The sequence below is a fragment of the Zootoca vivipara genome, chromosome 4 (genome assembly GCF_963506605.1).
Source record: "Zootoca vivipara chromosome 4, rZooViv1.1, whole genome shotgun sequence".
In the NCBI taxonomy this organism is placed as follows: domain Eukaryota; kingdom Metazoa; phylum Chordata; class Lepidosauria; order Squamata; family Lacertidae; genus Zootoca; species Zootoca vivipara.
Genome location: NC_083279.1, coordinates 66,646,542 through 66,673,231, shown reverse-complemented (window position 1 = coordinate 66,673,231; position 26,690 = coordinate 66,646,542). Strand labels below are relative to the sequence as shown.

At 42.2% G+C, this 26,690-nt stretch overlaps 1 protein-coding gene across 1 annotated transcript in view; it reads right to left on the bottom strand.

Moving 5' to 3' along the window:
* Nucleotides 1–26,690, bottom strand: part of MYH15 (myosin heavy chain 15) — an 88,080-nt gene that overhangs the window by 34,709 nt on the left and 26,681 nt on the right. The window contains exons 14-26 of the mRNA XM_035115695.2: nucleotides 25,387–25,536; nucleotides 24,129–24,299; nucleotides 22,865–23,044; nucleotides 21,705–21,837; nucleotides 17,182–17,249; nucleotides 16,166–16,253; nucleotides 15,905–16,022; nucleotides 14,556–14,679; nucleotides 10,887–11,023; nucleotides 9,563–9,818; nucleotides 3,348–3,590; nucleotides 2,409–2,585; nucleotides 1,642–1,787 (exon numbers count right to left, since the gene is read on the bottom strand). Of these exons, the coding sequence (XP_034971586.2) occupies nucleotides 1,642–1,787; nucleotides 2,409–2,585; nucleotides 3,348–3,590; nucleotides 9,563–9,818; nucleotides 10,887–11,023; nucleotides 14,556–14,679; nucleotides 15,905–16,022; nucleotides 16,166–16,253; nucleotides 17,182–17,249; nucleotides 21,705–21,837; nucleotides 22,865–23,044; nucleotides 24,129–24,299; nucleotides 25,387–25,536 (1,991 nt within the window). The remainder of the gene's footprint in view (nucleotides 1–1,641; nucleotides 1,788–2,408; nucleotides 2,586–3,347; nucleotides 3,591–9,562; nucleotides 9,819–10,886; nucleotides 11,024–14,555; nucleotides 14,680–15,904; nucleotides 16,023–16,165; nucleotides 16,254–17,181; nucleotides 17,250–21,704; nucleotides 21,838–22,864; nucleotides 23,045–24,128; nucleotides 24,300–25,386; nucleotides 25,537–26,690) is intronic.

The window sequence follows — 26,690 nt, the reverse complement described above, 5'->3', positions numbered from 1 at the left end:
GATCCAAAATGCAGCAGTGATTGGTTCGCAGGAGCCACCCAATCCAGCTCCAGGTGGAAGTGAATCAGCAACCTGATTGGCCTGCAGGAGCAGCCAATCAGGCTGCTGGCAGAAGTGAATCCGCAACCTGATTGGCCTACAGATGCAGCCCTGAAGTAGCCTATCACGCAAGGCCCAATGTGTAAATAATGTATATAAGTAGACGTTTTGGGAAAAGAGCCATTCTTCCCTTCTTCTCCAACTGGTGCTTGGAGGTAAGATTCAAATTCTATTGTGTGAGCCGGAAATTCCCTTCCCATACCTGGCCATCCCCTGGCAACACCTCCCCAGGCAGGATTGGACACTAGTAGTAAACTTTTACATTCCAGCTGATGAAGAATCATCGAAACAGGGCCTTGACCTGATGTTGATATTTACTGGAAGTTATCCTGAATAAAACTTTGTGAAGATTTTTTGATTTTATCCTTTCTGGCCCGAGTTCTTGTAATTTTTCGTTTACTACAGGATTGGACACTAGGCTTGGGTAGGCGGAGACCCCTGGCATCCTACCTGGGAAGGCGGTGCCAGCCCCAAACTACCAGGGAGTCACCCTCTGGGATCAGGGGGATGCACGCGACCACACAAAAGTCGCCCCCCATTTGATGTGTGGAGCGGTCATTGTGTAAATAATGTATATAAGCAGACGTTTTGGGGGAAGAGCCATTCTTCTCTTCTTCTCCTTTGCTACTACAAGCTGAATAAAGAGCATGAAATTCACTCTCGACTCCGAGTATATTTAACAGGTGTTTGCATAGAGTAACACATGCATGCAGGGAGGGGTGTTCATGTGTACAGCAGCACATGTGAAGTCTTGTCCCCAAACACGCAGACTTCCAGGTTGGATGGAAGACCAGCCACCACTGTACATTCACGCTGTATGCAAGGATGCCAAGGACAGGGCTAGTAATCAGCACACACTACAAAAGGGGGACTGGCTACTTAGTGTGGCTCCATTCCTTACCCTTCTGATGCTCCATACAGGAGCTATAATGCCCGAATAAGACTCATTCCTGCTACTTTTCAAGGTCCTTAGGGGATTGCTGCCTGCAAATTTGCAATCTAAGTAACACAGAAATCTGGTACCTGTTAGAACTCTGTTGGAGGGAAAAGCTGGTTAAGTGAACTACATTTTGATCTGCCTGCCAAAGCCCAATCTGCTATAACATGGAGCACAGAACCATACCAGATGGAAGGAAGGAAAGCAGACTGGAGCATGGGGAGTTGAATCTGGCTGGCTGCCCTCCACTTGGAGGTAGCAAACTTGGTCTACCTTTCTATTTTCTATGCTGTTACTGTTTTATGGAACTGTCTCCCTAGGCAATCCTATTTCTAGTTGAGGTGTGTGTGTGTGTGTAGCAGGCCTACAGAACCTTTGACCCATCAAGCTAAACACACCCACCAGTCACATATGGCAACTCACCAGGAATTAAACAAACCTCCTGTTCTTGGCTGCTTTCCTGGGACTGAAAATATAGTGGCACTGCAAGATATTATTGTTACTCACTTCTCGTGTTTTACACAGTGTACAAAGCATCATAGGACAATGAATGTTTTACAGTATAAAAATGGCCTCCGCTACTAAGAAATCTATTGCCACCTTACTTCTTTAACTTTTCATCCAACTGCAGCTTATCATTTTCCAAGTCCATGACACTCTCTTGAGTCAGCTTCAAGTCACCCTCCAGTTTGCGTTTGGCTCTTTCCAGATCCATCCTCACTTTCTTCTCTTGTTCAAGAGAGCCCTCGAGCTACAGAAATGAAAAGGGTCAGATACAGGAGAAAATAGCCACTCAACTTTTCAAGTTCTCGGTAGACCATAGACATCTGGCAGCATCTTCAAGTATTGTAAGCCCTACTGAAATTTAGAGAAACAGAGTCCTCATTTTATTGAGGTATGCAGACTGCCCTCTTTCCCCATAAGGAACATGCTGAACAAAATACTAGAAAGGGGTTTGGAACTACCTCCCCCTCCCCACCATTCATAGGAACATATGAAGATACCATACTGAGTCAGACCACTGATCTATCTATCTCCAAATTGTCAACACTGACTGAGTCTGTTGGTGATTCTCCAGAGCTCAGGACAGGAGTCTTTTTCCAGCCCTACCTGGAGACCCTGGGATGATATTTTGGTGTGCTCTACCACTGAGCTATGACCCCACCACACCACTGCATCTCTATGTGAAACTTGGAATGCAAATGAATTCCTTGCATTTACCTTCCATTCAGAAACTGAACAACAGATCGACTTTCATCGTCACCTATTTCAATAGTAGGTCCAACATTTATAATGGGACAATCAAAACCACTTGAATGTCCAACCCCCACCCCGAAAAAACCTAGGTGAACGAACAGCAGTGCAAACATACATCATCAACTTGCTGCTCCAGTTTCACTTTAGCCTTGCTCAGCGTGTTGACTTTGTCCTCCTCTGCTTGCAGGTCATCCAAGGCCTGCTGGTGTGCTTCCTGCAATGACTTCTTTTCCTTCGTCAGCTTGCTGATGGTCTCATCAAGTGCTGCCATTTCTTCGGTCAGATTTTTAACCTGTTGGGGAAGGAAGACACAGGTCAGAAGTTTTTGCAAAGAAATCTTAGCTCAAAGGTTTCTCTTCCCTGCCCGCGCTGCGGTTGAAGTGGACCGAGTGCTATGTATGAATGTGGGACTGATTCCCACAAATAATTTTTCATCCATGCAAGTGAAGCTTGGCTTTCTTGGATATCTGCTCATGTGAACCGAATTCCAGATATCAGGTGGGGAAGCAAGGAAAGCAAGTAGCATACATCAGGTGTCTAATGTGGTACTGTTCAATTCCCAGGTCTTAAAATGTGAAAATCCGGACACTAAATATAGGGTCAGAAACAACTTGCACAACAACTTTTTAGTCTAAGGGACATGATGTAGCCACCTTGTGAAAGGTAAGCAGGTCCGGGTCTAGTCAGTGCCTAATAGGAGATCTCCTGGGAACCACATGTACAGTACATGTACACTGTCTTGAGTTCCATTATGAGAGAAAAACAAAATATAAATATATTAAACAGACCAGGCAGAAGGTTGCTGATAGCAAGATCACAGATCTCCTGCTTCATAAATTGCATCAGTCATTATAGGTACTATACTTTCAAAGAATCTGTTCCCATGGGCAAAAATATAGCTGTCTTCTTATTAGCCTGACATAGTACAGGCAGAGCATTTAGCCAGATCTTGTCCCAACCAAGAGTTTTGGAAAATTATAGACTTTCATATTTATCATTGCCATAAAGCTGCTCTGAGGGTGGATTTTTTTTAATGGCCAAGTATTAAAGCTACCTTATTTTCAGTGGCATGTTTTTCTTTCTCCACTTTTGCCAGTGTTATTTCAAGGTCATCAATATCCTTCTTCAGCTCAGAGCATTCATCTTCCAGCTTCCTCTTCTTGGATGTCAGCTCAGAGTTCATCTCCTCTTCATCTTCCACCCGCTCAGTCAGCTCTTTGACTTTGGCCTCCAGCTGGATCTTAGATTTGATCAGCAAGTCACATCGTTCTTCTGCATCTGCCAGGGTGTCTTGCTCCTGTCAGGATTTGCAAGGGACTGCATTAGTGGCTAGGGAGAAAACTTATGTAGCAAACGGCTTCTCATCCACGAATTTTCTCTCTCTTGGGGATGTGTGTGCTCTCACACATTGAGAGATTGATATATCAATCTCACGCGCAGACGAACGATAAGATATGAACAGCTTGGGAGATAATTGACATTAATTGCTCAGCGTATTAATTCTGGGCGCCTTCATAACTCTGTAGATAGATAACAGGCCTGAATGACTGGTATTCATTTCTGCCCCCTCACCAAATGTACCCATTATGAGTCCTCTTGGTAAAGGTTAACAATGAAACATACCATTGGAAGATAATGTAACAGCTGAGCAGAGACATTATAGTGGAATTACATCTGTGGCAATCCAGATGTTGTTAGGCTACAATTCCCAGTAAGCATGGCCAATGGTCTGACATGATGGGCGCTACAGTCCCATAACTTTTGAAGAGCCACAAATTCCCCATCTCTGCTATGCAGCAAAATAAGAGGCATTGGTCCAAGATAGGACCCATATCACTGCCTCTATCAACCCTGCAGGTGACAGAAAGGTTCTTCTGAGCATAATTGTTTTTCCTAACCCCCTGAAAGAGCCAAAGGATTGCTAAGCAAGTCTTCTGAGGCAAGAAGTTCCTCCTGGTGAAAAAAATCCTGCTTTAAACAACAACAACAACATCTCTGTGTATGCATAGACATGAATGAATGATATTAGTGACATAGGGGATGCTTCCAGGTGGGGGCCTTGGTTTGCCAATCAGCCATTTGGATCAAATTTTCCTCTGTATGCATTTGCTTCCACACATTCCCATTTTTCAGTCATGGCTATTCATTGCTATTTCGCCACTTGCCATCCAAACCAGTGGGTAGAGCTGGATGGAATTTATCTGGATGTTTGTTTGCTGCCCCTTCCCTCAGTCACTCTTCCCTCGCACTCCACTACTTCCTCCACCCTTCTGTTCTGCCTACGCATGCAAATATTTCTGTCCCAAGGAAGTCTACAAGAGCAAATGTTATCAGCCTTAGTCATCATGCTTCACAACAGGCAAAATGGAAAGTTGTCCTTTGGGTGGAGGGGCAATATCCATTTCCATTTGTTTTGTTAAGTAATATTGATGTTTTGTGAGAGGGCTATTTTATTTTATTTTAGTCTTTAGCTAAGACTTACACTAGAATGATCTCATGTAATTATATGAAAATAATATTTTTAAGACCATTGCAGTTACGGTCTCCGACAAAATCCCACACGTGTTCTGTGTGGAGATCTTGAGAGAAGAGCTCTTTCTGGATTGGTTGCTGGAATCTGAAAGTGCCTTCAGCATGCAGCAATTAGGGGAAATAAGCACACTCAGACTGTTTGGCTTGTCGCAAACCCAAACTTCACAGGAGAGGAGCAAATGGCAGTAGGGATTTGCATTAGAGCCCACTGACTGAGATGTTACCACCCATGTGACAAACTTCCCACCACAAAAAACACAGAGTCGAGTTTACACCCTAGCAGTGACTGCAGATATATAACGGGTTATTTTTATGGATTTTCTATGGTAGGGGGAAAACTGGATTATTATTATTAGTATTAAGGTATGGCCTGGCATTCTGATGACAACATTGTCATGTAGATGTTGAAAAAGACTTGTGTACATGAGTAACACTGATTGCACATTAAGCTGCCATCTGGAAACAATTCAATTGACTGTTTCAGCCACAGTTCCTCGTCTTCTGAATGAAAATAATAGTGTCCCACAAGGGATTTAGGAAGATGAACATGATAGTGATTAGGAACCACTTTATGTGTTAAAAACATTCTGTGTACTAATAATAAACAGTCACTCATTTTGGAATGTGCTGTAAGCTCTCAAACATTTAAAATGTGCATTCTTTGTCATCTTTTCAAATAATTTCCTTGCTAGTTCAACAGCATGCTTGCAAATTGCATGTAAAATGCCACATCTCCAAGTTTAACATCTCCTTGCTTCAGTGGTTTGCCATGGTAACCAACTCAACTGATTGGAATATAGATGAAAAACGTTAGTATTTATATCCAAGCCTTTTAAGTTTTGCAGTTCTTTTATTTGCATGTAAAGTAATGTAAACTAATGCAAAGCAAAACTAAGACGCCAATCCTTAGTTGAACAAATTATGGAAAGCAATTGTTATTTTCTTTTAAGATACTTATTTAGAGATAAAGATTCCCGAGAAGTCTAAATTTAATACAAAATATACATGCTGACATCTCACAACTGAATATGAATGTTCCTAATGTCTGTCTTTTACTGTGAGGAAGAAACTTTCTGAATATTTAATTATGAATTGCAATACTGTAATATAAAAAGAACTTCTTTCTTCCAGATTTTGTAGATCAAATGATTGACAGTGCCCCTTTGTTAATTTCTACATATTATCATGGTTTGGCTAGGTAGTTTGTACATCTCCCATTGCACATGTCCACAGTTTTAAAGAGACTTTCCAGTATGATTGCTTTGAATATAATAAATGCAAGCACGTTACTGTTTCTTTGCAGGAGAATTGGAGTTTATGTTTCAAGACAGCACATCTATTGCTAGAAAATCACATTCTCTCAACATTCCTATTGCAATATTTAGTCACTAGAAAAACTGCTATTCTTTCCCAAATATGGAGATCGTAATGTGATGGTTGTCTGTCTGTCACAAGGACCTATGGAGCAATCCCTATTACACCACCAATGAGAAATATATATATGTGCATGCGCTTGGTCAATTTAACTTCACACCTAGACTGGGGGCTGGTTCCCTTGATTTCTCATCACTTGAATACTCTAAACTTTTTTCAAAGAGGGCCAGGAGTCAGATTAAACCGACCAGCGGGCCAGATTAGGCCCCCGAAATGGACTTTGGACATGCCTGCTCTAAACAGATGGCTCCTGGTAGAATGTGTGAACCAACTCTTAACAATTATAATAATTTATTTTTTGTACCCCACCCATCTAGCTGGGTTGCCCAAGCCACTCTGGGTATCTTCTAACAGGGTATACAAAAACACAACAGGACATCACACATTGAAAGATTCCCGGTACAGGGCTTCCTTCAGATGTCTATGGAAGGTTGTGTAATTGCTTATCTCTTTGACGACTGACTGGAGGGCATTCCACACCACTACCAAGAAGGCCCTCTTCACTTATTGCAATGAGAGAACTGCCAGAAGGCCCTTGGAACTGGATTTCAGTGTCTAGGCTGAATGATAAAGGTGTTCCATGTCAATTCCACTTCTCCACTTTGGGCAGAAAAAGTGAAATTTATAAAGAGTTCATCTAAAGGAACTCAAACTTTTTTTTAAAAAAAAAAGGTTAATATTTGAGAATCCTGTTTATGTTGCTGGAGCCATTCTTAATCTGGAAGCTGGCCTGAGCTCTTCAAAGTGCCTAGTGCAGGTTTATTCTATCCATTTGGGGCTCCTTTGCATTAATTCCTTGGTATTTAAAAAAGCAATGTTCCATTCTATTCCTGGATCCAGCAAGGATTAACATTTGTGTGTTCAGACCCAGAGACCTCCCCCCTAAATAAATTCACACATGACTCAAATTTTGGTTTGGTTTTTGGCAGAATTTAGGCCACAACTTTATTGATTACAGAAAGTGAGTGGCTACATGGGCTCTGGTTCGACTAGCTCCCTGCACCCTTTCAGGTGGCGCTGACCCAGGGCACAAGCATAGGTCAGCCAAGGGTGAACACCTGGATAGGCGGAAAGCCGGGAACAGACTATGTCTGCCATCCAGATGTCCCCCTGGACTCAGGCACAGGCACAACCCCCTCATAGGGGTTGACCAAACCATTTGAGTCCCTGGATTCCTTTAACGGAATACCCTTCACATAGGGATGGCAAGAGCTTTCGCCCATCCCTATCACCTGAACCAGTGTCTTATCCGCAACCTTACAAGTTGTGACGATTTGCTACACAGCAGGCAAAACCCAAATGGCACCAGCCAATCAGCCAAGTGCGGAAAATTCCTGTCGTGCCCCTGTCCCAATGACAGATGACCCACGACGGCATAGCATAGCAAGGTCATGCACAACAAGCCCCAAAAGTAGGGAGAGGTGGGCGGGTGTTCCGATGCACTCACCGAAAGAGGAAGCTCTGGGTCACGTGCATGGGTATATATAGGTCCCTCGATCCATTTGGACTGCGCCCCATTGGCCAGATTGAACCCAACATTGAGGGACCTACCAATCAGGTGTTGTGGCTGACCAATCTTACCCACCCACAACACAGGGTGTCGGTTTCCAGGTCTCACCGCAACATGTGCCCTCTTTGAGGGAAGACCCAATCTAATGGAGGATCCCATTGTTGAATGAAGCAGCCAAGGGCCCAGAAATATGGGGTTTTTTACCATAAGAAAGTGGCTTTGTGCCAGAGGGCAAATGAGTGGGGCCCCTCCCTCACCTGGCTGGTAGTGAGAAGCACAAGAGTCAGAGTTGTGAGTGAGAGCTGGACTAGCTCAGGGACGATTCACACCCCAGCCAGCACCTCTTTAATCTTCTACCCTCGGGCAGAAGATATAGAAGTATAATCAGTCATACCAACAGGCTAAAAAACAGGTTTTTTCCGTGGGCTGTTAGGCTGCTGAACGGAAAATAATATAGTGCAACTGACTTTTGGGGTTGTTGTGTTGTGCAACAAGCACACAGAGTGCAATGAGATTGAGTGTTTGGTGGGGAGGCTCAGTTAATTTCATTGTACACAAGTTGTACATTGACAATAAAGGTATTATTATTATTATTATTATTATTATTATTATTATTATTATTATTATTAGCGGGCAAAGTTCTGCTTAAATTCAAGGCTGTGGCTAGGGGGAAAGCTATGGGGTGTTGATGTTGTAAGTTAATGCTGTGTAAAGAAACCATATACAGTATCATAAAAACACCACAGCCTGCACTGTCCCTCATTGCACGGAACTTCTGGAATCTTGCATTGCTTGGAGATTTGGGAGACATGTAAACACTTTATTTATTCCTAGTGAATTCAATATGGTGGTGGTGGTGGTGCTGTTAACATTATGGGGTAATATTCTGCCCGGCGTGCTATGGTCCATGGGGTCACGAAGAGTCGGACACGACTAAACGACTAAACAACAACAAATTCTCCCTACTTCTGATTTGACACCTCAGGGAACAAAAGGAAATTGCCCTCTGAGCCAACCTTGGAAGTCCCCACTGTGAGGAGTCCATTCTGTCAACACCAATCAGACCTGAAGAAGACCTTTGTCATCCTATGACTCTGATGCCTCCAGCCCAGAAGACCTAGCAGAACCACAGTCTTGAAACAGACAAGCCCCTTTTAACTAAAAAAGCTTCCATTATTTATTCATTTCATCTATGAATTCCTTGCCACAAGGCATCCCAAATAAATTTATAATAACCTGGGGCAGAGCTAACCTCCCAAGCTGCGTAATATTTCTATTTAAGATTCAGGCTGAGGTTATCTGTTGCCAACCCCTCCCTTGCTTTCTACTGGAGCCATCATCACCTACAGCAAGCGGACCACTGCCCCTGAGCCACCAGCAAACGAGTCAAATCAAACAGAAAGCATATCCTTTGGCATATCTGGAAAGGTTCGAGTTATCTTCTCTGTTCCATCCCCGCCTGCCCAAATGCAGAAATGTTTGGCAATCTGTTCTCAGTCAGAGCCAGTTCTTGTAAACAACACGAGTGCCTGTAGATTCTATTTTTACTAGATACTGAGCAGCATATTAATAATTGCTCTGGCTAAGTCTTTAGAGCTCTTTATGATTCATAGCAAGTGCCATGTAATAAAATGTTATATGAAATGTATTCACCATGTTTTGTTTTGTTGTTTTTTTAAATGTGATTCTTCAGCTTTAAAGTGAGGCTCGCACATTGCGTCTGACAAGTCTCCTAGGCTGTTGCTCCCAAATGGGTCAATATTCCAACAACAAAATAATTTTGGTCCACTTACTGCCTGCAGCTGAAGAAGCAGGTCATTCTTCTCCTGCACCAGAGATACTTGCTTTTCTTCAAGCTCCTTCCTCCTGGCTTCAGATTTTTCCAGGGCCTCCTTTAATTTCAGAAACTCATCTTTCATATTGGCCATTTCTTTTTCAGTTTCAGCAGATTTCAGCAGAGGTTTGATCTTAAAGAAAAGCTTCATCCAAGGCCAGTTTTTCACAACCATAAAAGCTCGGATATTCCACTGGATCACAAGCAGGGCATCCCTGGTTTAAGAAGAATAAGACACTCCCCTGAACATGCTTCTTGGGTTCTCTGAAATGGGGCAAATTTATCTGTAGTCCTTTGACTTTCCCACATCACAATACCATTTTTTTATTGTTATTTTTTGCAACAACTGCACACTTGTTACTCATTTGTTCCCTCTTAGATAACATCCACCCAATATATATAAAGTGCAATTATATTACTTTAGCAGTCATGGAAAATCCTGAGAACTATAGCTTGCTAAGGGTGCCAAACTCACAGAGCTACAATTTCCAGCACACTTAACAACTACAGTTCCCTGGAATCTCCATGACTGTTAAAGTGGTATAAGAGTGCATTACATGTATGCTGTGGATCAGACCTTACTAAATCTTACAATTTTTGAAAATATTTTCATGGTTCTCATTTGTAGTTTGTGTTACCCATGCTTGTCTGCTTCTTGTCTACATTTTTTCATTTTGAAAGCAATGACTGCATAGTTACTTATTTTGACCTGAAACAGCTTCAGTCATAATAATGATAATTGTCGTTGGTTGGTTAGCAAGCTACCTGTGTTCTCCTTTAATCAATATTTATCATATCATGAGTTGCCTTGTCCTTCAAGGTGAGAAAGACAGGAGATAAATGGAACAGGACTGGCAAGTGTCTAATGCTTTTTGTTCTTCTCCATCTATGCAAAATCCTTTTCATCCCTCCGTGTAAGCTCCCCCCCCCCCCACTTCCCCATCTTCCTTCTGAGGGTTATGCCAGAAGATCAATTTCTAGGTGGATGTGCATGTGAAGAATCAGGAAGCATAAAACACATTTCCTTTTCTCTTCACATCAGTATAACATCCAAAAGCCTTGTCAGAGTTTTTCCTCAAAGTACCACTTATCCTACAAGGACATAGTCCCTTCCCAGCAAACTTCTACGGTTTCATCACTTTTCCCGATCTTCTACTGTTTCATCATTTTCCCCGATCTTAAGGAAGAACTTGGAAATACATTATCAATTATAGAAAGCATTATGATTTTGTGTCAAAATATTTATCTGTTTACTAGGACATAAGCAGTCCATACATAAATACCTTCGCTCTATGATCTTCTGGAACTCAATGCGCATCAATCTGCCCCGGACTCTTGCTTGAATTAGTGTTAAAATCTTGGCTAATCTCTCATCCCTCATTTCTTCCAAATGTCCCAGAAGACCAGCCTTAAAGAAGACCTGAAATGTATATCATGAATCTAAGAATGCTTGACATGTAATATGGTCCAATTCAAGCTTAGATTTCCAAAACAACAGTGCTAACTGGGTCAGATTACTAATGACACAACTTATACTGGCTGGTTTTTGAATAGCGTAAAATGTTGTACTCAGTGAAGGTGAAGTGACATTATAAATGTCCTGTGTGCTTTGTTGCTCCTCAAAACAGCTCAAGGCTCCAATCCTACCCACCCACCCCTTTCTTGGTAATATGTAGCACTTAGTTCTGTGCAGACATGGCTAGGATTGCAACATAAATTTCTACTGCCCCATGCATATTATTTTGTAAATGCTTCCAGATGACCTGTTTACTGAACACTCATCCTGATTTGTTTGCAGAGAGATTGGACAGCACTGACTATTTAATGAGCATCCATTCCGTTTAGTTTACCAGGAGATCAGATGATGTTGCATCAAACTGTTATCCTACTATTTCCAGTGAAATTTACCACCCCTTTCCTTATTGCAAAAAGTATGGGTTTGGGGATGAGACACAGGTGGCGCTGTGGGTTAAACTGCAGAGCCTAGGGCTTGCCAATCAGAAGATTGGCGGTTCGAAATCCCCGCGATGGGGTGAGCTCCCGTTGCTTGGTCCCTGCTCCTGCCAACCTAGCAGTTCGAAAGCACGTCAAAGTGCAAGTAAATAAATAGGTACCGCTACAGCGGGAAGGTAAGCGGCATTTCCGTGCGCTGCTCTGGTTCGCCAAAAGCAGCTTAGTCATGCTGGCCACATGACCCGGAAGCTGTACGCCGGCTCCCTCGGCCAGTAAAGCGAGATGAGCACAGCAACCCCAGTGTTTTCCGCGACTGGACCTAATGGTTAGGGGTCCCTTTATGGGTTTTTGGGGGGCAGGGTGGAGCAGATTTGTTGCACAAGGCTTCCCAATCAACTATAACTATGCATCCTGAACTTACCAGCATGCGATTGAAAATAGCGACAGACTATCCTATATCTACCTTGCAAAAAGCATGCCATATTTTTAAAAAGTGAAAGGATAAAGACATATCTGGATGTTTGAAAGCTAGGGGGTATAAAACCCTTGGCACAGTTTTTTTTTTAAAAAAACATTATTCATAAAAGTGGCAATTAGTTCTATTCTCTTACATCAATTCCTTTGAAAAATCTAGCTATTAGTAATGATGAATGGCAATTGAAGTATTACAGGTACAATCAGAGCTGTGAATTATATATCCCTGGGTGGTAGACAATTGGTGGTATTTCTGATCTACTTCCTTCTTGTTTTATAATTTGATCTGACATTCCACATTATGGGGTGCATTTATTCTGGCCATTTAATCTGAAGTGCTAGAAAAGGTGTTTCCCTTACTCCTTTACATCGGTTTTTTGAACAGTGCTAGAGATTTTAACATGAGAAGAGACCTGCTGGATCCAGAGGCAGTTTTAGGTAGCATAACCAGTGTGGGCTGCAGGGGGCCCCTGGGTATTGGACTACAGGGGGTCAGACAACATTGCCGTAGAACAGAATGTGAGAGGCAGGGGGCACCAAATTTTAGTGTTGCACAGGGCACTGATGAAATTCGAGAGCCCAAAGTACACCACTGACTGGATCAGGCCAGAGGCCTACTTGGTGCAGCATCCCGTTTCTCACTATGGCCAACTGTATAGTGTCTAGAACACTTTGCCCACGAAAATCAACAGCATTTCTGGCTAAGGTTCATTGAAATGGGGTTCCTTTTGCAAACCAACTTCCTTGCATGAGCCCAGGTCCTCTGCACACAAATTCCAATAAGCCAAATAAGCTGCACGTGAAGGCAGCAATGGTGACTACATCAGGGGTCAGCAAACTTTTTCAGCAGGGGGCCGGTCCACTGTCCCTCAGACCTTGTGGAGGGCCAGGCTATATTTTGAAGAAGAAAAAAGAACGAATTCCTATGCCCTGCAAATAACCCAGAGATGCATTTTAAATAAAAGGACACATTCTACTCATGTAAAACACGCTGTCTGTCTGTGGGCCGGATTTAGAAGGTGATTGGGCCGGATCCCCACCCCCCCCAGGCCTTAGTTTGCCTACCCATGGACTAGATCAAGCATCCCCAAACTGCGGCCCTCCAGATGTTTTGGCCTACAACTCCCATGATCCCTAGCTAATAGGACCAGTGGTGAGGGATGATGGGAATTGTAGTCCAAAACATCTGGAGGGCCGGAGTTTGGGGATGCCTGGACTAGATAGTCAGCCTTCTTTGTGTGCTTTGGAACACTTGTCACATGAGGTTCCATTTGCCCTGCTCTTTCATTTCCTTAACTAACTTGTACACCGTTCTATATTTCAATAGAAATCTTAAGTGGTGTACATAAATACAACACAGAACGGAAGCGAGAAAGTGGCAGTGGTGCCATTCTCTTGCTGTTTTCTGTCACTTAGTGAAGACTGTTTTACTCCAGGGGGCATTTGCCAGGTAATTTTTTTGCTTTTAAGGTTGTTTTTATATGCCATGCCTGGCTCTACTGACTGTTAGTCGTGCTGCAATTTTATTGTTCAGGGGTGGAATTCAGGGGGACTAGGAAGGCTCAACTTAACTAGTTGTTTTAATGAGTGGATCCACTCTGCCTAGTTATTACGGTACCATGGGGGTCTCTGTATTTAGCCTTCTACTTGCATTAATCTTTGTTCTTGTTGAATATTTGTTTGGCTTGCCCCTTGGCCTGGGTGCTTAAAGCTGAATAATGACACACTAGGAGCCTCAATTTGGTGTAACGCAGGCATCCCCAAACTTCGGCCCTCCAGATGTTTTGGACTACAATTTCCATCTTCCCCAACCACTGGTCCTGTTAGCTAGGGATCATGGGAGATGTAGGCCAAAACATCTGGAGGGCTGCAGTTTGGGGATGCCTGGTGTAATGTGTTAGGTGCCACACATCATCTGTGGGGAGCTACCTTCTTCTTGAGTTCCACTTCTGATTGTCATGTTGTTATTTTAACTCAGGGGTAGGCAAACTAAGGCCCGGGGGCCAGATCCAGCCCGTGGATGGTCCGGGAATCAGCATGTTTTTATATGAGTAGAATGTTTGCTTTTATTTAAAATGCATTATTTGGATTATTTGTGGGGTATAGGAATTTGTTCATTATTTCCCCAAAAATATAGTCTGGCCCCTCACAAGGTCTGAGGGACAGTGGACCGGCCCCCTGCTGTAAAGGTTTGCTGACCCCTGTTTTAACTGATGTAACTTGTATGGGATTGATTAACACTCGTGATTAATCAATGCACAATTCTATACAAGACTACTCAGAAGTAAGCCCCAATGAGTTTTGTTTTTTTTTATCCTTGGGTAAGTGGCTGTAGGATGATACTTACTTTCCTACTTTCCCACAAGCACCACTCTTTCATACATGGGACAGAATAGTGAATATTGATCTTCTAGTGATCATCCATCCATCCATCCATCCAGGCATTTACTTTCAACAGTCTTATAGCATCAGATTCTCTCAGATGATTAACTGAGCTCAAGGAAAGATTGAAACCATTGCTTTACCTTTGTGTGTCCAAACTTGTACTGGTTATTATCAATATCTAAAGAGGCAAGCAATTTTTCAGCAGCTTTCCTGCTGTCTACAAACTTGTCCTCGGGAATTGCAGAAGGATTCAGAATGCGGTACCTGGCAAGAATAGATTAAAAAATGTGTAAGCAGATGAAACTCTGGACCAGGTTGCTATGCCTCTCTTTACACTGGAATACAGGAGGTATAGCCAGACAGAATACCAGATTCTCTGCGTTTCTACCCATTATATGGGGGTTTCTCTGGGTTTCAGGCTGAAGCCATTTTCATCAGTTGCTACCTACTCCTTTAAACTGAAGATGCCAAGGGACCTTCTGAATGCAAAATATATGCTATGCAAAATATACATGGAACCTTCTGAATATACATGGAACCTTCCTCAATTAATCCACCCAATTAACCAGTGAAGTCAGAGCAGTCATTTGCTTCCCCCCCTCATTAACCCAGCCCCCAGCACATTAGCTAGATAATAATGTAAAATAAGGAGGATTAGGGTGAAAGGAGACAGCTTTGAACTTCCAAGGCTTCACCCCAACAGCCAACTGAGCAAATTTTGCCCTGTAACTTTAAGTTATAGAAAGCATTTAAAGGAGCAAAGGGTCGTAAATATTCCCTGTATAGCAGTGTAACAAAACATACCATACTTAAAAACATTTCTCCTTCCGGAATCTAAACCTAATGAACTTATCCAGATTCAGATTTATATACCTGTAGCAACAGCAGCAGCAGTAAACACTGACAATTTCCAAAAGGAATGGCACAAACATAGACAATTAATTGTTTCCTCCAAACTAGGGTAGACAACACTGATTTTGTTTTAAAATTAAAAAAAAACCACAACAACATAGAGGTAACCAGGCGCAATCCTGTCTAGATTCTCTACCCTCCTGCCCGACTCCCAGGCGTGCAGTGGCTGGAGGCAAATATACATATGCTAAGTACATGTTCAAAAGCATGCATTTCACAAGCTACAGGGTTAAAGGCAGGCATGCTAACAGACACTGGGCCAAAAAAGAGCCCTGGCCCAAATGAAGCTGAAGTAGGTAGGCAGCTGCACTTCCATCACACCCAGTATGAACTGGTGGTCTAGAAATACTTTTATAAATAAATAAAATTATGGGCCAAAATCCACACATCTGCCAAATTTCCAGCATGTGCAAATTTTTTGATTCAGCTCAGCTGCGGAAAGAACAATCAAGTAAACAAAACAAACAAAAAAAGGCACCCAAAAGTGATTTAAGATGTTTAAAATGGAAGGTTGCTTATTTGGTTTGGGGGATCAAAAGAAGTAAGAACTTGGCTAGGCCACTGATCTTCACGATACCTTTGTTTAAAGTCGGCGTAGATAACCCTGTTTGGAAATCCCTTGCGGCAAATACGAATTCCTTCTAAGACACCGTTACAGCGAAGCTGGTGAAGGACAAGGAAAGCATCCATAGCACCTGAAAAGAAAATCCAACGTAAGGATTTTATTTCAGGGTGGCTTTATCACATGTCACCGGAGATAATGATTTGTATTGCAAGACCTAAGAAAAGTGTATCATTGAAATATAGATCAAATAAAATTATGCTGGATTTTCTTTACCTGGGGTTTTTGTTTCATTGGGAATGATGCAGCGCACAAAATGGGGAGATGTGGACTTCAGATTAGTCATCAGTTTGTTTAAATTTTCCTTTAGAGAGGAAAGGGAGATTAAAACAAGCAAAATTATGGAACATTTCAGAACAACAAGCATCTGATGAGCAAGCCACCCATCTCCATGGGATAAAGAAGTAGGCAGGTACATACACATGGACTACTGTAGCTCCTTTGTTGCCCACAACTTTCTGGTGCCTGGTTACTTGCTTCATAATCATTGCTCTGGTTTGAATGTAACACTAAACCATAGTTTAAGCTACGTCAATGAACTTGCTCATGCACTTGCTTCTCCTCACCTCCCATCTGATGTAATCATGAGGAGGCAGCTGGAAGCACCCAGGTCTCGGTTTAAATTAAGCACAGTTTGCAGTTACTGGTACATCTCAAGAGGACCAAACTGTGGCGAGTTTAAACTATGGTTTATTTAACTGTGCCAGTATCAAACTATAGCTTCTGATCCCGATCCCAAAATAAGCCATTGATGTTGTCAAATCCAACCATGCCAACCACCTGCTAAGTTTTAGATACAATTTCTAGAGCGCTAGCCATATTTGACCGTTGCTGCAAATGCAAGAATTGCCACTGTTTGTCTGTTATGGACCCTTAAAGGTTAACAAGTTCATTGTGACATAAGCTAAAGCATACTCTATTCCCTTAAAGTTTATGTAATAAAAACCTGTAATTCTTTGAAGTCCTCCTAGATGTGTTGGTGGTTGTATTGAACCCTATCCTTGATGAGCTATGACAGCTGAGTATAGTTAACCCATCTGGTTTCAAGTGCTGAATCAGGAGAGGAAATCAATAAAATGTACAGCTGATGACTTAGGAAGCTAGAAAATCAGGTCTTGTAAGGAGGCCTGTTTTTGATATTTTAGGTTCTCTCTTAGGAATATTCCAGCTCGTTGGTGTAAAATGACAAAGACAACAGACAGGTTACATGTTAAAAAGAAATGAAAAATTACTTTATGCATGGATGACACTGTTTGGAAGGAAGCACCTTTCTTGCGTTTCTTCTCTCCACCTTTATCAGCTTGTGGTTAAAAAAAAAAGACAGAGCAACTAAGTTAAATACTGATTACAGCACTGACATGAAGTAGAAAACAAAAATTAAAAAAATTCCTTCCAGTAGCACCTTAGAGACCAACTAAGTTTGTCACAGGTATGAGCTTTTGTGTGCATGCACACTTCTTCAGATAGAAATGTTTAATAGAGTTTGCATGCTTATCAAAGGCTTTCTGCAAAGCCATATGCAGCAATGTGGGTCTACATGTGATGTTTTCAGCTGCTACAAGCTATGATGCAGCTTTGTTGTGGCCCCTTGGCTTGGTCCCTTGTGTCCTTCCTTGTATGGAGGAATCCAGCACTGCTACCAGTTGCTCTCTAAGGCAGAGCTTTCCAAACAGTGTGTCACGACATGTTAGTGTGTCGGCTGCAGTGTGTAGGGGTGTCACGCGAATGCTCCCCATGCTCCTCTCAGGGCTGGAAAGGTGTTAGTTTAACCTCTGGTTTCCTAGTAAAACTGAATTACTGCGTCACGAAATGATGTCTTAAAAGTGTGTCACCAACATGAAAAGTTTGGAAAGCTCTGCTCTAAGGGTTCAGACTCGGATAGTTTCAGCCCTATCTGGAAATTCCAGGAATTGAAACAGAAACCCTTAAGAATGCAAAGCGGGTGCTCTCCCACTGAGCTACAAGTCATTCTCTAGGCAGCCATGAGAATTGGGCCCTCAGGTGAGCAAGAGGCAATGGCAGCAAGAAGCAGCAATGGGGGCTCCAGGCAATTGTGAGTCCTTCCATAGTGCTGAGGCTTTAACAACTGTCCAGTAATACTAGTTCCTGTGCCACTCAGTAGCTTTCTGGGTATTCTCCATAAGAATGGGATCCATACATTGGGAGGGATTCACTTAACATACCCTATCAGAGGAGGCATCGTGCAAGGAATGTTGAATTCCACCCAGAGACTTTCTGGCTTTGTCTGCAATGTACGACTTTCCCTAATATGCATGCATAAGGCCCCAAGCTTAGTAGGCCAGGGACAATATAGGCATCTAAACTGATTAATAAGGGGAACTTCCATGAGGCATTTGCTTTGGTTATAAGTTAAATATTATATGTCATAGGAAAAGTGTCCAAAGGAACATTTTAGAGGAAAGGCAGTTTTAATAGGTCAGCCATATATTCTGGTGCTTAACACCATGTGTGGGTTACAGACAACATCAAGAACATTATGTTGTTGTGGTGACCATCCTCTTAAGCATATCCTGATTATGCTCCAAACACCCTTGTCAGGTTAGATTGATGTCGCCTCGTATGCACCTTCACAGAGCTACAATTCCTAGAGTTCCCAGAGTTCCAGAGGGAGAGGGACTGACAGTCACACTGCTTGGGGAACTGCAGCTCCGTGTGAGGGAATAAGGGTCTCCTAACAACTCTCAGCACCCTTAACAAACTACAGTTACCAGGAGTCTTTGGGGGGAAACCATGACTGTTTAAAGTGGTATGACACTGCTTTGAAGGTACAGTGGAACCTCGGTTTATGAACACCTCGGTTTACGAATTTCCGGTTTACGAACGCCGCGGACCCATCTGGAATGGATTAATCCACTTTCCATTACTTTCAATGGGAAAGTTCGCTTCAGTTTATGAACGCTTCAGTTTATGAACACACTTCCGGAACCAATTACACCCATGTTTCGGGTTAAGTACGCTTCAGGTTGAGTACTTCACGGACCCGTCTGGAACGGATTAATCCACTTTCCATTACTTTCAATGGGAAAGTTCGCTTCAGTTTATGAACGCTTCAGTTTATGAACAGACTTCCGGAACCAATTGTGTTCATAAACCGAGGTACCACTGTATACTGCAGATGGGGCTAATTGGAGTCAGTTCTGAAGACCTGCAAAGAATCTGAGAGGACACCTGCTATTTTCTCCAGCATAAAATTTTAGAACTGAATGAGATCTTGAGGGTCATTTAGTCCAGTCCCCTGATCCATGTAGGGCCAACAATGCAGGATGCGACTAGAGAATCCCTGGCAGATGGCTATCAGCCTCTCCTTAAGCCTCCAGGGAAGGAGACCTCACCAGCTCCAGATGTGTTGGTTCTGATACAGAACGGCTCTCGGCATTAGGAAGCTTCTCCTGATAGTAAGAGTCCATGTAAAAAAGACCCGAGTTGTGCCATGTGTTTCATGTTGCTCTAAGTGCTGCTACTAAGACGGCCATGCCCTTTGGCGGACATAGTGTGAAAACCGCATAACAAGTCCCAGGAATAACATTCCGTGGCAGATTAAAAAAAACAAAAAAATCCCCGCAGGCAAGATGACGATTCCTAGTTACCTGCAATGATGTGCGAGTGGCAGGTTGTGTTATTTTGGCTCAGCTCCTTTGCCAATTTGCGTTATGGAGCCGGCATTCTGGCTGTGTCTTCCAGACACCCTCTTATGATTCATGACAACTACATCTACTCAAATGAGGTTCTTAATAAATATTCTGTAAATTGATTGTGGCTGTAGGATATAACAGCTAAATCTCTGTAATGAGTCACACTCCTACTTATTTAAAATCATTTTATGGAAGCCTGCAAATTGCTGCCGTGCCCAAAGAGGACAGTTGCAAATGCGGTTATTTAAGAATTATTTCTGCTCAGTGGAGCAGAACCTTCAAAACTAAGAGATTTGTTATTGAGAACCACCATTTTCTTTAATTATCAGGTACACAATATTTTTTATTTCCTGAAGCTGCATTTACCTTATTTTATACTAAAAGATAGGTGGGGTGTTGCAATTTTTAAAAACCCTTTATATTCCAATAAGTGACACAACATAGCCTATATCCACAAAGAAACAATTCATACTATTCCTTTTTAAACTTTGGGCGACAGCCAAGTAAGCAGTTCCCCTAGTGCAGGCATCCCCAAACTTCAGCCCTCCAGATGTTTTGGACTACAATTCCCATCATCCCTGACCACTGGTCCCGTTAGCTAGGGATCATGGGAGTTGTAGGCCAAAACATCTGGAGGGCTGCAGTTTGGGGATGCCTGCCCTAGTGCAACCACCTTTGCTACACAACAGAGCTTCCTCTCCCTCTCTTCTGCCCATGTGCCCCCTAAAGATGTTCTGGAGGGTTTAGCTGGATACTGCCCCTTCTTTCCAGTCCATATAACCATTCTTCCATAGTGCCCATTATAAGCATCAACTGCTGGGCTCAGGCGCAATGAGCTCACACATTACTTGTGCTCAAGGCAGTAACTTGTGCTCATGGTTGCTGATTCACACAACCAGTTCACTATGTGTCCACTCAAACCCCTACAGAAGCCATGTGCAGGCATTCAGGCTCCTATGTTCATCTATGTGGGAGTGGTGACATTTCAAGCAGCCTCATCCTTAGCCTTTGCGCAAAGAGCACAACCACCTGTGGCAGTAGAGCCTTCACACGTACAGCTCTACGTATGAAGGTTTCCTCGAAACATGGACTCCCAATGGTGCAGAAGCCTAGAAGCCTTCATGTGCACAGCTGTGGGCAGAAAGAGTCTGTTGTTACAAATGGTCATGCTTTTCACATTTCAGGACTAGCGGAAGAGGTTCATTGGTGCATCCTTGCCTCCATGTTGATGAGCACAGGAGCATTCATGCCCAAGTAGGCAGTGACTGAAAAATGACATGGCCCCAACTAGGATATATAATTCCAATGTATTGGAAAATGCATACTATTTGTGCATAGTACAGGTGTCTCCCCATTTATGTTATGTTCTAGGGCCCGCACGCATAAGTAAAAATCATGTAAGTAGGCAGCACCCTCAAAAAAGCCCCTTTTTCTGCCCTCCAGCTCTCTCTGCCTCTCGGCACAACTCTCTTCAACTAGAGTTGAAGCTCTGCAGATGGCTAGAGGCTGGAGGATGCGGGAAAGCGGTGGCTACCGCACGCATCAGCTGCTAGGCGGGGAGACTCAGCAGCCTAAACAAAGCCCCACTGTGCCTGTGGTCTCTTTGGTCCTTCCACCGCCCTCTCTGAAGACCTCTTACACAATCATAATCATAATTTATTATTTATACCCCGCCCATCTGGCTGGGTTTCCCTAGCCACTCTGGGCGGCTTCCAACAGAACATTAAAATACAATAATTTATTAAACATTAAAAGCTTCCCCAACGGTGTATTCATCAGGAGTGTTAAAGACATTCCTAATTGTCTGGCCTTTAAAGATGTACCTGTAAAGCATTTTATGGGTGCACCTTCAAAATGTAACTCATAGTGCCTATGGCTGCAGCTGAGTGATATACCAATATCTGAGCCAGAAAGAAAGCTGAATGATGCACCAACTATTTGAATCAGTAGGAATAGCCATCACTCTGTTCCCCACAGAGATGTTATGAAAAAAAGTACATTTAAGGCAGCAAGACCTTTAGATCTCATGAGATGGTATATTTACTCAACATTTCTGCTAAGCTTTGATCTAGGAATTAAAGGGAAATGGTCATTCAACTTACCGCTGTCAGCACTGACATAATTTTCAAATAGGCTTGCCAGAAGTTTGTTGGAAGATTTTTGAAAAGTGCCCACCACAGTTTCATTGAGTGGGTCTTTGTTTTTCTCAAGCCAACCCATAATGTTATAGGGCACCTAGTGTGTGTGTGCGTGTGTGTGTGTGTGTGTGTGTGTGTGTGTGTGTGAGAGAGAGAGAGAGAGAGAGAGAGAGAGAGAGAGAGAGAGAGAGAGAGAAATGATAGACAGACGAAAGGGAAGCAAAACAATAAAACAGATTAAATAATCAAGTCTAATGCCTTACAACAATTTAAAATTCTGGTTTATCTATTATTTACATTTTTATTTACGTATTTATAAACTGTACTTTCATTAAAAAAAATTGAAGAGAAATGCAACACCTAAGAATAAAATCAACAAAAAGCATACATAAAAACATAATTTAAAAAAACCAGTAAATACTGGTTGGTTTGAAAAGAGAGCATTCATATTGCAAAGGCCTGTCTGCACAATATAGTTTCCAAAGGACATCTGAAAGAAGGGAGGTAATTAAGAGGGATTTTATGGGTCACTTCAGGAGTCTTCCCAGTAATATATTCATCTTAATATCAGATCTCCATTTTCCTAAATAATCACCACATCATTCTTCCATGCATCCCCCCAGTCTTTCAGTTCCTCCTATCCCTTAGGAACCTGGGACACTGCCTTCTACTGAGTCAGACTACTTGTCCACATCATGGCTAGTCAACGTGGTGACAGATGTTCACCACTCCCGATTCGAGGGCTGCAGATTGGTGTCTTTCCTAGCCCCACCTGGGGACGACATGAATTAAACCTTATGCATGCAGAGCATGTGCTCTACCACTGAGTTTCAGTCCTTCTTTGTAGAGACAACAACAATAATAATAATGCCTAGAGACGATGACAGGGACTCTTTAGTTGAATTCTAAGGCATATGTTTCAAGAGCAGAGAATTTCAAACTGCTTCCAGCACACTCAGAATGCTCGACCGACTTCACCCCCAAGTTAACTTTTCAAAACTCACAGTGTGGCATTCCTCCCTTGCCATTGCAACCACTTTGGCCCATGGCTCCATTCATTCCAACAGGGCTTCAGGCTTTGAGGTTAATGCAATTGCCCCCATCTGCAAATGCCAAAAACTTACCGCCCCAGCATAGTGCAGGAGTTCAAAATGAGCTTCATATTTCCGTTTTTTGTCAGGCCTGGGTTTCTGCAGATTGGGTGACTTGCCCAGATGATTGTCGTACAGCTTGGCTTTGAAGGTCATATCTGTAGCCTTCGGGAACATGCATTCTTCTTCTAGGATAGACAAGATCCCCAAGGGCTATGCATGGCAATAGGGAGATAAATGTTAGGGTTTTGTTTTCCAAGGATGTCATTTAGGTTAGCATGAATGAATACTGCATCTGCAGAATCTCCCCACCCACCATAGCTGTTAACATATTACTCTTTCCGGCTGCTATCAGACTTGACGACACAGTGTGAAAATATTATATTCTATACAGATCGCTGACACAATATTGATGCTTTGCTTTTCAAAAGACTTGGATTGACTTACTTTTCTCAATAAATCAGTCAGAAAACAACCCAGCGTTATAATAGCTGAGGTCTCTATAACTTACTACACAGCATAATGAGCACATACCACCAGCTGTGTCTCATGGCTTGCCAAGTTACTGACACCCATCCCAGTCTTTTTCTGCAGTTCTTGCATTCTTAGGCAACATTTGCCTTGGTGGGTCAAAAGTTGTTTAATGGTCTCTCCTAACTAATGGAAAAAACTGATCAAGAGGATTTGTTTTGAATGTAACTGGTACATCTCTGAGCATGGCCAACTATGGAAAAATGAATAAATATAGATATATCTGTATCTCCAGCGGAAACATCTAGAATCAAAAGGTACCAGGTACATTGCTGTTGTTTAGGTTTGTCATGGTGCTAGTAGAAGAAATCAATCTTCAAATGTATGTTTGCATTCTTTCTTTCCTTCAGAGAACTCAAGCTGGCATACATGGTTATCTTCTTCAATTTTATGCTCAAAACTAGCTTGTCAGGTAGGTTATGCTCAGAGGCAATGACTGGCCCATGGTCAAGCAGTAATTTTTACAGCTGCACAAAGACATAACCTAGTTCAGGGCCTAGTCAGACACGCTAATCATTACATCATGTCACTGGTAGACCTTGGGGTCTCAAATTTCAGCAGTGCCCTGTGCAATGCCAAAATTCACCCCCCTTGCATCTTGCCTTCTGTTCTACATCATAGTTGTGGTGCCGCCTGTGGCATCCCCAAGTCTCCACTCCCAATGTGGCCAAACCAGTCACGCTCCCCTAAATCCACCCCGATCTCATTGTCTTTATGGTAACCCTTTCCTACTATCAAACAGAAAACCCCATGATATTTTCCATACCTTTTCAATGAGATCAATGCAGGCTTGCAGATCCAATCCAAAGTCAATGAACACCCAGTCGATCCCTTCCTTTTTGTACTCTTCTTGCTCCAAGACAAACATGTGGTGATTGAAAAACTGTTGCAGTTTTTCATTTGTATAATTGATGCAAAGCTGCTCAAAGCTGTTAAACTATGAGGGGGAGGAAAGTCATAACATTAAATTTACAGAGGAACAAGAACTAAGGCAAATATATGTAAAGTCTGTTTAAGACTAACTTCAGTGCTAATGCGCAGAACACAACTGCTTAATTTTCAGATATGGATAGAAGAGCGCCACTGAATTCCCAAAGTGTGCCAGACATAATATGCCCGGCATATTTTTTTGAAGCCCTGATTCAGAGAAGTTCCCCTTGTGCCTAAGTCCCATTGGAACTGCTGTTAGATGATACTTTGAGCAGAACTGAAGTCAAAGCCTAACCAACATTTCCTGTACTGAGGCTGAAGTAGACTCATTATGAAAGGTATCTGTCAAAAGGCAAATATTTTCCACTTTCCAGCACAGGAGAATTGAAGTCCTACAAATGTCGGGGATGTATGCTAAGAGCATGAGAAGTAAATTTGTGCAAACTATTGCATTTTCCTTGCAGAGGATGGTGCTAAGTTATATAAATACTATCCATCGTTCATTGACCCTTCTAATTTTTATGGTTAAACATTTATGTGCATCTTCTCTGCCTTTGTGTGTGTATTTATATGTGCATTCCTACTGCCCTTGGGTGGATCAAATAAATTAGGTCAGCTGAACACTGGTAAGCCTGTTGCAAGTATAAGTTTGCAACTTTCATATGAGAACTTGACTACTGCTTATTTCTTACCATCACCAAAAGATCAAAATCATAATTCTAGTTACAGTTCCTTGCTTTCCAAGATGGGTTTGGGAGTACATTCCTCATGCTCTTGTCAATGATAAATAAACTACACCTATACTGTACATTACTGACTAGTTCTCATTGCTCCTGATAAACTCAGCAAGCTGTACGACATGGGTGTGTAATCTGTGGCCCTCCAGATGCTGTTGGACTCTAACCCCCATCAGCCCCACCCAACATGGCCAGTGGTCAGGAATGATGGGAGTCAAGCAACATCTGAGGTGACATTCCTGCTAATACAGCATTGATAAATGACTCTTTCAACAAATGTTATCTTCTAGCTAAGAGACATGATTACTTTAAATCAATTTGTTGCTACCATGAAAATTTTGGGAGGCAATTACTCACATCAAAGATTTCGAAGCCAGCAATGTCCAACACTCCGATGAAGAACTGTCTTGGCAACTTGGTGTCCAAGGTCTTATTGATGCGAGTAACGAGCCACTTGAACATCCTATCATACACAGCTTTGGATAAGGCCCCAACAGAATAGGAAACCTGTAGAAGAGAGGTAGAACAATCACACAATACCATAATAATCCTTGTGATCAAAAGTCTGCGGAAGATACTCCCTTTGGGCATCCTACATGCCAGGTTTAGATCTACTGACATTCTGGGTTTAAACCTAGTATACAATTATTGACCTAAAACAAAGATTAGTGTAGCCCGATACAGAGGGATACTTGATCCAACTATGCAACCTTGATAAAGCAAATCATTTCTCACCCTTAGTCCCTGACCTATAAAACAGGAATAAATATAGCTACATATGAAATCTGCAGGAGGAATTATATTTTTTCATCACCAAGCAACATAATTATTGGCTGAACGACAACTTATCTAGTTCATTTTGGACTTGCATAGTTTACTGCTTTGTCCAATGGCAAGGACTTTGGTGTGGTAATGTGTGCTTTAATAATTGCCCAAAGCCATAGGTTTTGCAGTTTCAACTCGGCATAAATATGCTCATACAGCTGTATGCAAGATGGATTTCAATATAGCTTTGGAATCTTTGAAGCTGGATTTACAGTTTTGTTTTATGAAAATCCAGCTACTTTCCTGTTTCATAATATTGTTGTGGGAGGTTTTAAATTTTCTCTACATTAAGCCCAACTAATCCGTATCAAAATCAGTAGCACTGATTTCTGAGGAAATGTGGTAAGGAAATGTGTACTGAAGAAATACAATGGCTTGTATCCAAATAGTTCTTGCATTAATTGTTTTTGAGTTGTTTTTGCCTCACTCATATGCTGTGTTGTTTATTCATATGCTGGAAATGTTGTTTGCTAATTTTTAACAGTTTGTTATTATTGTGAGCCAATCATTCATTCATTTGTTTGGTTATTAAGGTTAAAGACCAGCTCGAAAGGCACATCTAGGACAGCTTTCACAAGAAAAAAATATGCATTTAAAACAATATACAGCAAACAGCTAAAGAATTAAAATTAAGTTAAATGCATAGACACATGAAAACCTAAAATTTAAAGTATGAGATACCATACAGATTGGCCCTATCACCCTGGAGGCTCACTTCGACTGTTTTCCCAGCAGACTAATTTGTTCCAGGAGGATGGTCTGCACCTACAAATCTGCGCGCAGAACCTGGTGACCATCCAGGTCATCTTTTGATCTTTGCCTAGGAGGAGAGCATT